This window comes from Camelus dromedarius, chromosome 13 (assembly GCF_036321535.1).
Source record: "Camelus dromedarius isolate mCamDro1 chromosome 13, mCamDro1.pat, whole genome shotgun sequence".
In the NCBI taxonomy this organism is placed as follows: Eukaryota; Metazoa; Chordata; class Mammalia; order Artiodactyla; family Camelidae; genus Camelus; species Camelus dromedarius.
The window spans coordinates 50,959,027-50,974,315 of record NC_087448.1 but is presented as its reverse complement, the minus strand read 5'-3'; the positions used below and the strand labels follow the sequence as shown (position 1 = coordinate 50,974,315).

The 15,289-nt window shown below is 40.8% G+C and overlaps 1 protein-coding gene across 1 annotated transcript in view; it reads right to left on the bottom strand.

Annotated features, from left to right (window-relative positions):
• The window catches only part of TNFSF11 (TNF superfamily member 11), a 32,840-nt gene extending 24,462 nt beyond the window's left edge, over window positions 1–8,378 (bottom strand). The window contains exons 1-2 of the mRNA XM_031466054.2: window positions 8,145–8,378; window positions 1,924–2,091 (exon numbers count right to left, since the gene is read on the bottom strand). Coding sequence (XP_031321914.2) covers window positions 1,924–2,091; window positions 8,145–8,378 — 402 coding nt within the window. The remainder of the gene's footprint in view (window positions 1–1,923; window positions 2,092–8,144) is intronic.
• Window positions 8,379–15,289: the final 6,911 nt, after the last annotated feature.

The window sequence follows — 15,289 nt, the reverse complement described above, 5'->3', positions numbered from 1 at the left end:
GAGTGCATACTTGTATTTCCAGCCCTCAGCACCTTTACATCTATTATCTCAAATTAATCTCAATCCTGCTAGGGAGGTACTGTGAGCATCATAAACATAAGGAAGCCAAAGCAAAGAAATACTAAATACTTTCCCAAGATCACACTTATTCAAAAGCCAGTTTATCTGACTTCACATCCTACAGTTTTTCCTGCAATATGTACATGAATTAAGATGCTATGGGCAGAGGTAAATACGGTATGAGTCATTCAATTTCCAATTTCTTCTCCTAGTGAAAAACCTGAAGTTGCCCATTTTTCTGTTCTTTTTATTTAGTAAAGTTAGTTCTTTGCAAAAGCGGAAAAAGAAAATGTTATAGAACATAAGAATATGAATTAGACTAGTGGGACTGCTGTTGCTAGAGCTCAAAAGTCACAATATACGATAAAAAGATCAAATTTAGACCCAAATTTTAAAATATGCATTTACTGCATAAAGCTAGCTGAGCACCTACACACTAATCATAATGAAAATGTAATATTTATAAGAAATATGCTCTTTTAGCTCTAGAGCAATATGTACTTTATTGATTCTATGATGTATATGTTTTTACATTTCAGCATCACTGAAATTGAGATGCAACTTGAATTTATGACGATCATGTTTAATTTTTTAGTGAATGTTTTTTTCTTTCTTTGTGATGCATAAAATAATAAAGTTGAAAACTGGTACCTTTGATTTGATGAAATATAGCAAATATCAGCTTTAAGGGTTACACAAAGCATCACCCTACCTCTACCCCCAACACATAGCCTCTTTTTTAAAAATGCTATCACTATATGTGAATCTTCAAAAAAGAAACAGATATTTTATTAAAGATAAAATATTGAAATATATATTAAACTTCAATTTAGATTTAAAGAATTTGAGGACTTCAGAGTTTCCTCTAAGATGATCAGAAACAGCCCAAATATATGGGTGGACACAAGAATCCATGCAGAGGGGCATGTAAGTATGCAATGCGTACAGATGGGCAAGCAGTGGCATCACTAGGTTCTACCCAGTGTTTGGTGGAGTCAGTAAACAAAGCAATTCCAGGGCCGCAGAATTCTCAAGCAGCTTTATCCAGGGAAGTAAAACAGGCAGTTATTACAGTGTTTCTCAACTGGAGCTGTCGGTGTAAGAGAAGTCACCAGTCTCCTCTGTCCCCACCTCCTCCCTTCTCACCCAGCTCTCCCGGGGAATGCAAAAACGGGCAGAGAATTTCCACCTCACTCACCACATCAGTTCCCGCTCTACTTGCCTCCCCCCCGACCTCAGATGACCTCAGTGGACCAGCTATAGCTATTCTCCTGGGTCAACAGATGTGGAATAGGGAATCCTACCATCCCAAAACCAAATATAAAGGAAAGAGCTAGCAGAGAATCCTGTGAGCTGAGGGAATGGTTTCTGAGACAGGGGATTCAAGCTAGCAAACTGATCCACTGAGGACCACAAACCATCCTTGTCCTCTTTCCAAGTGTGAATTTAAATCCCTAAGAAAGAAAGAAAAGAAAGAAAGAAAGAAAGAAAGAAAGAAAGAAAGAAAGAAAGAAAGAAAGAAAGAAAGAAAGAAAGAAAGAAAGAAAGAAAGAAAGAAAGAAAGAAAGAAAGAAAAAAGGGAGGAAGGAAGGGAGGAAGAAAAGAGAGGAAGGAAGGGAGGAAGGAAGGAAGAAAGAAAAGAAAGAGAATAGAAAAGAATATTTGCATGAATATCACTGGTCACCATAATTAACTATTACCAACTTCAAAAGAATTCTGCTAAAAAAAATTCACATTAGCTCCTTTACAAACTATTAAAATAAAAAAAGAACAAAGCCAACAGCACTTAGCCAGTTTTAATTTTCAGTCGTAAGAGAGCCAGTGAGGGCCCTTGACTCGTTCATAATCTCAAGGTCAACTCACCTTCTGCACAGCTGCTTGAAAGGCCTGTTTAATTCTCTTACACGAATCAGGTATTAATTTTGAGTCTTGACCCTCCAGAGTTGTATCTTGCAAGTCCGTGTTTTCGTGGAGTTTGAAAATTCTATTAATGCAGTGAGTGTCATCTTCTGATATTCTATTAGGATCCATCTGAGGGAAGAACGTGAGGACGTCAGTGTGGTTGTCATTGATCATTCTGCTATTTAATGAAGTGTGACTTAAGGACAAAAAAATCTTGCAAAAGTTTTTATGTCCCCAACAATTAATAGGAAATACAATTACCCTTGAGTTGGTGAAAACATTGGCTTCTAATTCGCATGAGGCTGACATAAATCAGGTGAAATTAACATCATGTTTAGCTGCTATGTTTGTCTGGCTTTTCCCCTTAACCAATGTATATTTTAATCAGCCAAAGAAGGGAAGGAGAAATCCATTTCCTAACCTCAAAGAAAATCTGAAGCCAGAAGCATAATTTCCCTTTTTGTTGATTCTTTCATCAGTTTTCTTAACCTAGTACATCTTGTTGGTACGTCTGTCAGGGGATGGATGCCTGAGAATGAGTGTGGTGATGTATGGTGTCACATGGGATGAGAGAGGCTCATGGCAGAAGCAAGCTACATGGATACACGTTGAAAAGATGCTAAAATTCTTGTAGAGTAAGGGATTGTCCCAACCAAAATATCTCCATCAAGTTATTAGCTGGTCACCCGGTTAAAGCAGGTACCAGCACAGCATTTCTGTAAGTATTACTCTTTTGTTGGAATTATCTGCCTTCTCCTCCTGCGGCTATGACAAGCCTTAGGAGGGGTTTCAACTGCCAAGTAAAGGGTAGAGATAATTAGCTGTCTAACTGTTTTAATAATAGCAGTTTAATTTATTGTCCTCTTCTCTCAAAAAATTCAAGGCACTCCATGTGCATTTGCTTTTTAGGTACAGGCTAGATGAAAAAAGGAAAAATAACAAAAGTTGGCAATAACCAAAGCCCAGTCAATGCATACCATGTCTCTCTTTCCCTGGTCTATCTTTCTAAAAGTCATCAGAAGATGTGCGGATTTATTAACCAACCAACAGAAATAAATGAGTCCGTACCCTCTTCATATCCGTGAGTTGCAAAATGAAATAATCACCTTTCAACAACTGAGCATCCGCTGAAACAAATTTTGTCATTCCACTCTTGCAAATATAAGGATTATCTATAATCCCGGGAAGGGCGTCACTCACAAAGCGAAACTATTTGCAACCTATGTTTGTTTTTTATTTTTTTTAAAAGAATTAGTACGAGTCAGAAAATGTGAGTTTTCATGTAAGGCAAGCTTTCTTCAATTCTATACTTCTTTTTTTTTTTTTTTTTTTTTTTTTTTTTAAAGCTCACTTATACCAAGGAGTTTCCCACAAAACCAGAGGAGCTTGGACAACTGATATGAAGGATCATTGGGTTCAGACCTCAAGACGGAAGAGTCATGCAAAGGCTTCGGCTGGCTCGGTAAGCCAGGCTAGGCAGTAAGGAACAATTTGGAATGAGTGGGCAATGCCTGGGGACCCTAAAACTGACTAAGCTTCCATCCTGCTGACAAGCTAAACGCCATCAACAGAAGCGGCAGCCCCTGCTACTCTCCCTGCCACAAGTACCGTCCAAACACCTGCAGCGTCCCAGGCTCCCCGGGAGCTTGTTAGAGATGCAGAAGGTCAGGCCCCACCCTGGGCAGTGCCTGGGAATCTGCATTCCAACTAGATCCCATATAGGTCCTGATGCCCATTAAAGTTTGAGCAGTTCTGCTTTCAAATACCAAACGTACAAATATAGTTTGCTCTTAAAATGTCTCCTAATTTCCTTGGACTCCAATTTTACAATTTTTTCACAAATAATATCAATTGGTACAAAAATACTGCAATGGTCAATAATGGCTTATGGCTTGATGCAAAGATATATAATGCAAAGATTTTGTCTCTTCTCTCTTAAAAAAAAAGTCTGTGCCCAGATCCCACCCTTGGCCAATTTAATCAACACCCTTAAGGGGAAGGGTCAACCGACTGTCTCCCCAAGTGTTTCTAAGGTGCAGGTGGGAACCACTGTTTCAGAAGGTCACACTAGAGCTAAAACATTTATAAAATGTCATCAATTGTTTTCCCAAATGAAAGTATGGCATAATTAATTTTGCTAGACTCACTTATTTTGGGTACTTAAGGGTCATACGTTAGAGATGTTAATTTTAACCTAGAACCAAATATCTTTGTTATTCCAGGGCTCCTGCATCTCTCCTTTCCTGAAAGTGGAGCCCAGGAGAAAGGGAGGAGGAGAGATGCTGGGGGGAAGCAGGGCCAGCTACGCACACACGGGCCAATGAGGGCCTCTGCTCCTGCGGTCTTGATGCTGCAGGGGCTGCAGGGCAGGGCCTGGGATTGGTGCCGGACACTCCACAAACCTCACTGAACAATGGAACCTCCCCAACAACCCATCCCCTGACGCAGCAGTCTGGATAGAGAATTTGCAGGATGGAAACAATTATACTTTTTCATCTATTTTAGCCACTAATGAGATCATTTACACATTACAAATTAAAAATGGGTATGTTTCTAGCGTTGCAAATCATCTGAAAACTTTTTCGGGAAATTCAACATGTCAGGCACTAGGCTGGATGCTGTAAATAAGGCAGTAAGTAAAACAGGCAGTCCTTATCTTCAAGGAACTTACACATGACAGAGGAAGATAGAGAAGAACGTCATCAAAGAAAAAAAATCACAGTAAACTGAGTTACAAATGAATTCATTGTGCCTAGAAATGACTGAACATAGTAAGTAAATCTTGAACATCTGACTGAAAATGGACTTCAAGAATACATCTATCATATAATGCAATTCATATGACATGAACTCAGTTTAAAAAAAAAATAGTAATCATTTGTAGGGTTAAACGAGGCAGGATGCTTGACATTTGTGCTACTTTGTTTTCTGGGTTTTTTTTTTCAAGCAGACAGCCTACACATCTCTGCATCAGATTTTGGGTAGTGATTGCTCTCCTGTTTGGGTAACAAACAGCCCAGGGAGGTTAGTGTGCGTATTAAGGGCTTGGGGGAAGGAATTAAAAGGGAACAGAGATTGAGTTTTCTGAAAAGTTTATCTTGTAGCCAAACTCTAAACTTTGAATATGATTATATGGACTTTTTTTTTTTTTAAAGCACACATAAAATTTAAAAGCAACATTTTAGAAGGTTTTTTCTTTTTTTCTTTGTAAACCAAAGTATGAATACTATGTGGTAAATATATAGCACAAGCCACATGCTGTTTTTTCTCTGGCAAGGTTGGTGGGGGAAAAGCCAATCTCCACTGGATCTAGTACTTTTTTTTTTTTTTTTTTTAATCTAGGCACAGGCAATCTGCAAACATTCAGGAGGCTGCTTAACTATTTAAACATAAGCTGAGAAGGGAAAATTTTGTTTAAAGTCAGTATAAGTTTTACACTATTTGGTGCATTCGTCTCAATGCATTTAAAACTAAATTGAACTGTTTTTTTCTCAATAATTTGCATAGCTACCACCTTTAAACAAAAACAATAAAACTAGATCCCTTTTCTTTTCTTCCTTTTTTTTTTTTTTTTACTGTAAACTGCAAACATGTTACATGATAGTAGATGATTTCATTCTAATTCAAATGCATTCAGAAAACCCAAGTAGCTGACCTAAAACTTTAGCGGAAAACTCTCTTATTCGGTACTAAGTTCTAATCCAAAGGAACAAATGTAAGTGAAAATATTAAATCATTGTCAGGTCAAACTGAATCTATTCTCTTGGCCAGATGTTTGAAAGAAGGCTTCCAGCATATGTAAAAGTGGAAATAATTACAGAGTGAACGTCCAGGTACCCGGCACAGAGCTTCAACTAGAGCCAGTGTGATTGGACAATCTCGTTTCATCTATAAGCAACCACTTCCCTGTCCCCTCACCCACCCCACCTGTTATTTTGAAACAAATTCCAAACATCTCATTTTATTTGAAACTACTTCCGAATGTCTCTGTAAATGATGAGGACTCCTTTAGGTATCAAAGGCAGATACCACACTCAGTAAAATGCAATCATATCTAGTGGTGTGTTCCTATGAAAACACGGCCCCTACTATTACTTCTTTCCTGAAGGAGATGTCCTTTCAAAAATGCAATACAAAGTTGGGTTCAGAGTAGTGGCTAATATATTTTGCGTAAGTCTTGGAGAAACTCAATCTTCGTGGCATTTAGGAAAACTGTACCCAGAAATTTGATGACATTAAATTTTCCAAGTGAAAAACTTCCAGCTAGGCTTACTAACTTACATGTTTACTTTGGGGGAAAAAAAGAAGTTGAACGTTTCACTATTATCGATGTGACATCAAGACTGCTCAGTTAGGATGAAGATCATCAGAAAGCCAGAGCCCTCAGCCCACCAGACCATTAATGCTGAGAATCCCTACAAAGAAGCTGAACAGCCCAGCAAGTCATTCTTTCCTAAATGGTCACACCGATTTCCATGGTTCCTGCCAATCTAAGCTGTCCCTGGTCCCTAGAACTCATTCATTCCTCATTCTAAGGTGTCAGAACAGCCAAAAAAGAGAGAACCAGGGCATCCTCTATCCATTTCTGAAAGCTCCTCTCTTATTTGACTAAGAATGTAAAGTCTTTGGTTAGAGGCCCCTTCATTACCTGGCATCATGCCCCACACATAATAGATGGACACTGCATGTTGAATAAATGATTCTTAACTTACATTCTATACCGTTTAATAGTGCAATGTGAAATACAGGCATAAATTATGCAAGCATTAAATGGAGGTACGGAATCATATGCTGGATGGGAAAATGGATAAATCACTCATTCTTGACTGCAGCATACTCCAATGAAAGAAAAACGTTCCATCAATTTCATATAGATTTGTGTAATCTATGTCACAAATAAACCACTCAAAAGTTGTTTTTTGTAGGAAACAAAATTTCCTCAAAAGAAAAAGATTATTTTTATACATAGAAATACAGATTTCCTAACGCACTGCACAGAGTATGTCTACATTTGTTTTACTAGATCATCAAACTAAGTCTGTAAAATGCAAATTAATGGGTAATGAATAACATAAAGCCTATGATCACAAGTAATGGAGTTCAAGACTAGCACATGTCAAAACCCCGCACAACCCAAGCAATGCCGTGTTTTGATGCATCCAGTTTGGTTTAGTAATCACCTTTGAATCTGAAAACCAATGAAGTCCAAACCCAACTCTCTTTTCCCATAAAAAAAAAAAAATGCACAGTCAGCCCCCCACTTCCTTTGAGAGAGTTCACAGCACCAGACAAGAATATTTGAATGAATCCAACCAACTGCACTGCAATTTCCAAGAAAACACAAGAGCAAAAACCACCAGAAAGCATAATGTTACAAATTTACCCCTTCCTTCCTACTATCTCTCTGCAGTTCCTAGCAGTCTTCCTCATCTTTGAAAAGCTTGGTTATTCGCTAGATTGTCGCGAGGCTGTGTCAGGAGAGAGCACTTCACCGCGTCCACACACACTTTCTTCCTCGGCGCACCTTCGTGAGAAGGCACGTGGGCCCCTTTCTCTTTTTTTCACCTCGCGCGAGCGGAGCCCGGGTACCGAGACCAGGCTTCTCTGGTCGCGCTATGTCATTCGGTCCATCTGGTGACTTGGGCATCGCCCCTCGGTGCTCCAGCAGCTGCTGGCGGCCCACGCATCGCGCTTAGCCGCGCGCCGTGCAAAGCCGCCGGCCCCAGGGACGCAATTCCTCCCAGTGATGGGTAGGAAGGGAAAAAAATCGATGCCTAATTGGAGGCGCTCAATTTTTTTTTCCCCCTAAGTTGACATAGTTCATTCTTTGCTCCAAGTGGGAAATGTATGAAGGAGAAAAATGTGCAGTAACTTCCAGAAAAGGTGAGCGGCCAATGCGGTCTCGCCGGGGGAAATTCAAACGCACGAGGCCGGGCGAGCCCAGCCTCAGCGCGCGGCGGGGCTGGGTGCGCGCGCAGGGGCTAGAGGCCAGTGCGCCCAGCCGCGCGCCAGGCTGTCCCCGAGCCGGACGCTCCCTTTTCGGAGTCACTTTGCCCTCCAGAATATGCAAGATCTGGGGAGCCAAGCCGGGGGCCCGGGCTCCATCCCCTGCGAGCGCGAGAGGACCGAGGTGGGTGCGCCCCGGCCGCGCGCGCGCGCGCCCCTGGGAGGCGAGCACTCACCTGCGCTCGGAAGTAGAGGAACAGGGCGACGCTGCACACGACCTGGCCCAGCCCCAGCCCCAGGAGGGCCACGAACGTGGAGCGGGAGGCGGCGGCGGCGGCGGCGGCGGGCGCGGGCGGCGCGGGCGGCGGCGGGGCGTGCAAGGGGCCCTCGTGCGGGGCGCCGGCGCCGCCGCTGCCCATCTCCTCCGAGCCGCGCAGGTACTTGGTGTAGTCTCGGCTGGCGCGGCGCATGGCGCTCGGCCCGCTGCCTCGGGCACTCGCCTGCCCTCCCTGGCTCGTCTGCCCGCGGCCAACTCCGAAGGCGGCGCGGAGCCCGCGCGCGGCCAGGCGGGCCTCGACGTGGGGCGCTCAGAGCCGGGCGCTGCTCCTGGGGCGCGCGGGCGAGCGGGCAGGGCGCCCGGCCGCCCCAACTCTTATAAACCGCTTTGGGAGGGCTGGCCCTGGGAGCCAATCAGCCCCGAGCGAAGCTGCCGCTTCCACTCCCACCTCTGGCTCCCCTTCCTTCCTTTCGCCCTCCCTCTCTTACTCCCTCACTGAAAGGCCTCCTCCTTCCCCCCTCGGGGCCCTCAGAGGAGGAGGCTGTGGGTCGTTCCAGCGGTTCCAGATGCTACTTGCCCATCCTCAGCTGCCTTTCTGGCAGCCCAAGAGATGGGCTGGGAGAGAGGCAGATGAACGCTTTGGTCGGGGATAAAGGTGACATCACAGACATTCCCGGGGCAGTAAGCATCCTTGAGCCTCAGTTTCCCCGATAGCATTTAGAAAATTGGACTTGGTGATCTTTGAAGATCTTTTCTATCTACTTCTCCTTCCCACCCTTCCCAGTCCTTCCTCCTCAAAAAAATTCAGCAAAGAACACCCTCAGGGATCCTGAGGGTGCAGTCTTTATCATGGTTTCAAATATAGGTTCTGATTTTTTTTGGCAGGCTTGGAAAAACCAGAACCCTCTTCCCAAATCCCTGCTTCTGTGCCCTCAAAGTGTCTTTGAGCGAAGTGGATTTGGAATGTGGTAGCGGAGAGCCTGTAGGCACTAACTCTGAGTTAAAAAAAGAAACGGTACAGTGAGAGGAGTAGGACCTAGTATCCTCAACGTAAGACCATAGACTGCATTCCTCCAGAGGTCGGTCTATGTCGTTCCTACTGCTGGGCAGTTATTTTCTTTCAGTGTCCTAAAAATAAGAGGGGTATACGCAGAGGTAGGCCACCCAGGAGGGCTCATCCAGCTGGCACTCAGGAAAGAAGGATGTTACACAAAGCTGAGATGGTGGTGGTGTTCAATGTTAATTTTCTTGCTAAGGAAAACTTTCTAGGGTTCTTAAAAAGTCTCTATTCAGAATTGTGCCCCTTGGGAAGAAAATGAAAATACGAACATCGCTAACAGAGTCTGATACATCTTCAGCAGGAAGGACTGGAGGTTCTGGCCAATTTAAACATGTATACAAACTTAGGATGTTTCCACTTTTTGTTAATACGTTTTACTTTTATGTTCTCTTTCTGCGTAATTCTGTAAAGGGCACTTCCATGGGGAAGATCTTTCACAAATGACGTATCTCTGAGTTACCAAAGCTTGGGTTCTCAATTAAACACGTAGAACTCAGCACAAGTTGTGGAAGAGTAACCAGGTTGTGTTAAAAAAGCACCCAGACAAATGCAATGGTGTGTTCAAATTCAATGCTTTTAGCATTTGTGTATATATGTACGTCAAGTTTGACGGGGAAAGAGGAAGAAAAATTTTTTTCAAACTCCAATAGAAAAATAATTAACATTGGTCCCCTACTCCATGCACTCCTGGGCCTCTTTCTACTTTTTGTTTGTTAACTTTGAGAAGTAAGGGTTATTTCCTTCTCTTTCTCTTCCTTCTTCTTTTTCTTCTTTTGGGAAACAATTCTATATTTCACCTTTTTAAAGTAAATCTTTACTAGGATCAAAGATTTTTTAATGTGTAATAATATCTAAACCCACAGTGACTTTACTATAGCCCCTTCTGTTCTTTTTCAGTGTTTGTTATGTGTCTTTTATTCCTTGATATCTTGATCCTCAGATTACAAGAAGTTCCCTCAAAACTTTGAATCATGTTCTGGTCTATTTGACCCAGTAGCTTCATTTATAAGACCATACATTACATTCCTACAGAGTTCTTCAAGTGACATCCCTACCCCATGACAGTGATTTTCCCATCGTACCCTAAAGATGTCATCCCACTGTGTTCCCGCATCCACAGGCTGGATTGGAAACCCCGCTGTCAGTCCACATGTTGCTTCTTCAAGGGTAATGAAAGTTTCTGGCCTATTAATTGACTTTAATTTGCCAACATTTCACTCCTCAATTAGTATGTAAACTCTGTATGTTCAAGGATTTTATCTGTATTATTCACCTCTATATCCCCATTTCCTAGAATGTTGCCTGGTATATAGTAGGTACACAGTAAATACATGTTCAATGAAAAATGATTGAAGGATAAAAAAGTCGTGGTATATTTATACAATGGAATACTACTCAGCCATAAAAACGAATAAAATAATGCCATTTGCGGCAACATGGATTCTAAGTGAATTAACCCAGAAGGAAAAAGAAAAATACCATATGATATCACTCATATGTGGAATCAAAAAAAAAGGACACTATGAACTTATCTACAAAACAGAAACAGACTCTTAGACATAGTAAATGATCTTATGGTTACTAGGGAAAAGGGGTGGGAAGGGATAAATTTGGGAGTTTGAGATTTACAAATGTTAGCCACTATATATAAACATAGATTTTTTAAAAAGTTTCTTCTGTATAGCACAGGAAACTATTTTCAATATCTTGTAATAACCTTTGATGAAAAAGAATATGAAATGAAAATATGTATGTATATGCATGATTGGGACATTGTGCTGTACACCAGAAATCGACACATTGTAACTAACTATACTTCAATTAAAAAAAAATGATTGAAGGAATTCACAGAGCTTCTGCTTCCAGCCCAGTCCAAGCCACACTGTTTCTCACCTGAATTAATCATGTCACCTAACTGGTCCACTACCTCCAGTCTTTCTTGCCCTGGAACAATTCTGTACATCCTGATCAGGATTTCCTTTTAAAGCAAAAAGGAAACTTCCCAACTTCCTGTCTTTAAATGGCTCCTAAGTGTTATTGGTATAAAGTCTAAACTCTTGAGATAAAGGCCTCAAGTGGTCCTTCATAATTTGGCTCTAGACTCCTTTTCTTAGGTCATCTTACATTCAGACACTACCCCTCACTCTAGTAGACTCCTCTCCCACCTCTCCACACCTGGATGACATTCCTACTCAATTCTTCCTCTTGCTGCTCAGGTATCTTTACTCCAGAAGGACTTCTCTGTTCTCCTAACCCGGGTTGACTCTCTTTGTTTACTCTCCCACAGCACCCTTCACTTCTATCATGACACCCCCACATTCATGCATTCATTCTGCAATGTAATTGAGTATATGCCTACTGTATACCAAGCACTAAGCTGTATCCTAGGGACAGAGTGGTGACCAAGAGACAACATGGGGCTTACATTCTAATGGGAAAGAAACACGTTGAACAAATCATCAAAGAGTTCACTAAAACTGTGATGACTGCTTTGAAGGCAAAAATGTAAGAACAGTGAAGACATTTTAATCATCATGGGGCCTAACCTATTCTGGATAGTCAGAGAAAGTTTTGTGGGCAAAAATAATGATTAAAACTAATCCTTGAGTAATAGTTACCCGGGAGAAATTGACCAGTGGCTATCTTAAGCAGAAGATGACTGTGTTATTATAATTATTTGTTTAGTGTATCTTCTCAATTGGACATGTCTGAATTTACTGAGAATTTCCTAATATGTTTATTATTGTATAAATATATCTATTCATCAGTTAATCTGTTACCAAAATCATAACATAATTAAGCCAAAGTCCCATTAAACTAATAGATAGTAAGACTTGCCAAGATCAAGAACACAACTGAAAATTCAAGTTTTTGTCAATACTCAGCTATAAACAGCACAATGATTTGATCATCATTTCTCAAACTGTATTTCCTGGAACCCTGGTGTATTGAAATGGGATTCTTTTGGAGTCAAGTGACAATTTACTGGTTCATGTAGTTGAAAAATGTAGAGTTAATCTGGACTCAGGCATGGCTGGATACACAAGCCTGAATCAAATGCCTTCCCTTGAGCCAGGGGATTGAGTTAAGGGAAAATTAAAGTACAGATATCAAAAAAGAAAGGAATTGATGCTGTGCAGGGAAAAATAACAGTTACCACACGAGTGATTCTGCTCTCAGGAGTGTTCTTTGGTCTCGGAACTCCTTCGCATTCATCAGAGTTAATGCGGACCTCATAGAGCTTTCGTTTATGTGGGTTATATTTGTAAATATTTGGAATATTACAAATCTAAACTGAGAGATTTTTGATGTATCAGCAGCATGTTAGTATAGTACAGTTTTATTTGTTTAATAACCATTTTTTTCTATTTAAAAATTTTTTTATTGACATATAGTTGGTTTACAATATTGTGCTAGTTTCAGGTGTACAGCAAAGTGATTCAGTCGTATATATATATATTCTTTTTCAGATTCTCTTTCATTATAGGTAAATAATCCCTTTTTTTAAATTAAGGAGAAAAGTGACCCTGTTTTACACTTTCTCAGATCTCTTTACTGTCTGGCTTACTAGAGCCTCGTATCTACTTCTGTATTGAATCTGTTACAGTATTGCACATCATGCGGCCTCTAGTAAACTCCACTGTACACCTTTGAGAGAATGAGAATGAAAAAGAAAAAGAACGCCTTAGTATATTATGAAATACTTCTGACGGTACAGAACTCGTGAGAGGATCAGAGATTCTAAGGCGTCCCAGACCACACTTTGAAAATGGCTCTTTCGGATGTTTCTCAACATTCGCTGAATAAAAAAGGTGGTCCCATGGTCACCTTCGAGTGGAAAATACTGTGATCAACAAAAATTTGTTGTTTTTTGTTTAACGCAGATTTTATCAGTGGCATTAATATACAAATATATTTTGTCAATCTCCAGAAAAGGGATTTTTTTTTTCCTTCTTAAAACTCAAACAATCTCATGAGTGCTTTACTTTGTGACAATCAAATTTTTTTTGTATATATATACTTTTACTGAAGTATAGTCAGTTGTGTCGATTTCTGGTGTACAGCATAATGCTTCAGTCATACATGAACATACATATATTTGTTTTCATATTCTTTTTCATGGTAAGTTACTACACGATATTGAATATAATTTCCCGTGCTATACAGTATGAACTTGTTTATCTATTTTATGACAATCATACTTAGTTATGTAGCAGAAGTGCTTCAGTACATACTTTCCATTTCATCCCACATAATATTAAAAAGATATATATTCAAGTATTAAGACTTAATAAAAATAATAGCATTTATTCCATCAAGGATATTCTTAAGTGAAACTGGCTTTAAAAAAAAACCTTTGAAGTCTGTAGCCATGAAGAATGCCTGAGTTTTCACATCAACTTTCCTTGATTATTCTAAGGCGCCAGCATTTTACTCATCAGTGCAAATGTCTACAAAGTAAAAAAGCAAATTCTGACCCTAGTGTTGCTATAAAGATAGCTTAGATATTGAGGATCCCCTGAATGGATCTCAAGGACCCCAGGAGGTCTGAGGACCACACTTTGAGGACCACTAATCTGTTGGATGGAGGTATGTCTTGGCAAAGTCTACATAGTGCAGCCTCGTTCTGTTAGATCTGGCAAACACTTGTTCGAAAGGAGGTCTTGGAGACATTTTTAAGTATGTAAGAGATAAAATAGACAGAACTTGATGACTGTTCATAAGAGGTGGCTGGCAGGAGAACTGGACTGGGTGACTGGGTGAATGAAGATGCTGTGAATCCAGAGAAAGAATATTTAGTGACGCTACAGAGGATGAAGCCACTGTGAATCAACAGTCACACTTAACTTGCCATTTTAGCATCACCTTACTTGTACTATTTTGTTTAATCCATTTATCTCCCTACTTCCAAATATCTCCTCATTTTTAAAAGTTTTGGTGTTCCTTTTTATTGCATTACTATTATTGCTGTCTTTGCAGTAAAGAGTAAACAAGTATTTTATTTATGTACATACACACTATCTCTGTAGTAAAGAGTAAACAAATATTTCGTATTCTTAATTTGGTGATATAAAGTCTGTCATTTCTAATACCCTCCTACTGGGTAATTTGAACAATACTCTGTAACTCTTTGGTCGTTGACTTTATAAATCTTCCCTTTCTATAAAATTACATTGAAACCCACTGCCAAGGACATCGATTCTCTCTCATTTGTTTACTAAATAAGGTCTTCTAATAGCCCGAGCAAGAATTAGTTCCTACCCTCAGGGACTCCTTGTTTAACAGGTAAGAGATTTTTAAGCCAAATTAAAGTGAGTGCTGTCTTAGGTGTCTGAACCAAATGCTACAAGTGTTCAAAGAAGGTCCAACAAACTCTGTAGGGGACTCCAAGAGGTTTTTACAGAAGTAGCACTCAGTCTAGGTCTTCAGAGATGTCTGTGAGGTCCATACGGGCAAAGGTCTGGAAGCCCAGAAAGAGTGGGGGTTTTCGGGGGAAAGAACACATTGAGTGCAGCTAAAGCACAAGGAGCCTCTGCAGAGTGAGTGACCTGATGAGGCAGGTTGGGGCCAGATCATGGGCAGCCTTCTGAGCCATGTTGAGGGAGCTGGATTTGAGCACCAGGTATCCATTGACAATGTTTAGGCACAGGGGTAACACAGCTGGATGACTGTTTTTAGAAAACTTATTTTGACATAAGTGAATGTCGTAGGTGAATGTGAGAGGAAGAAGGGGGAAACAGGGAGGCAGGTTAGGTGGTAACTGAAATTGTCCAGGCTGAAGCGAGTGCATGAATTAAGGCAGAAAGGATTGAACTGGAGAAGGGATAACTGATCTCGGAGATGTTCAGAAGAAAGGGGGCAACTTCCATGGGAGTGAGAAAAGGGAAGAGTCCAGAGTGACCCAGGTTTCTGGTTGGATGACTGAGCAGTACTGTCTTAAAGAGAGAACACAAGAGAAAAAAACAGGTGTAGGTAGACTGGGGCAAAGAACAAAGAGTTTTACTTTGGGCATGCTGAATCTGAAGGACCTGCTACTCCTTAGC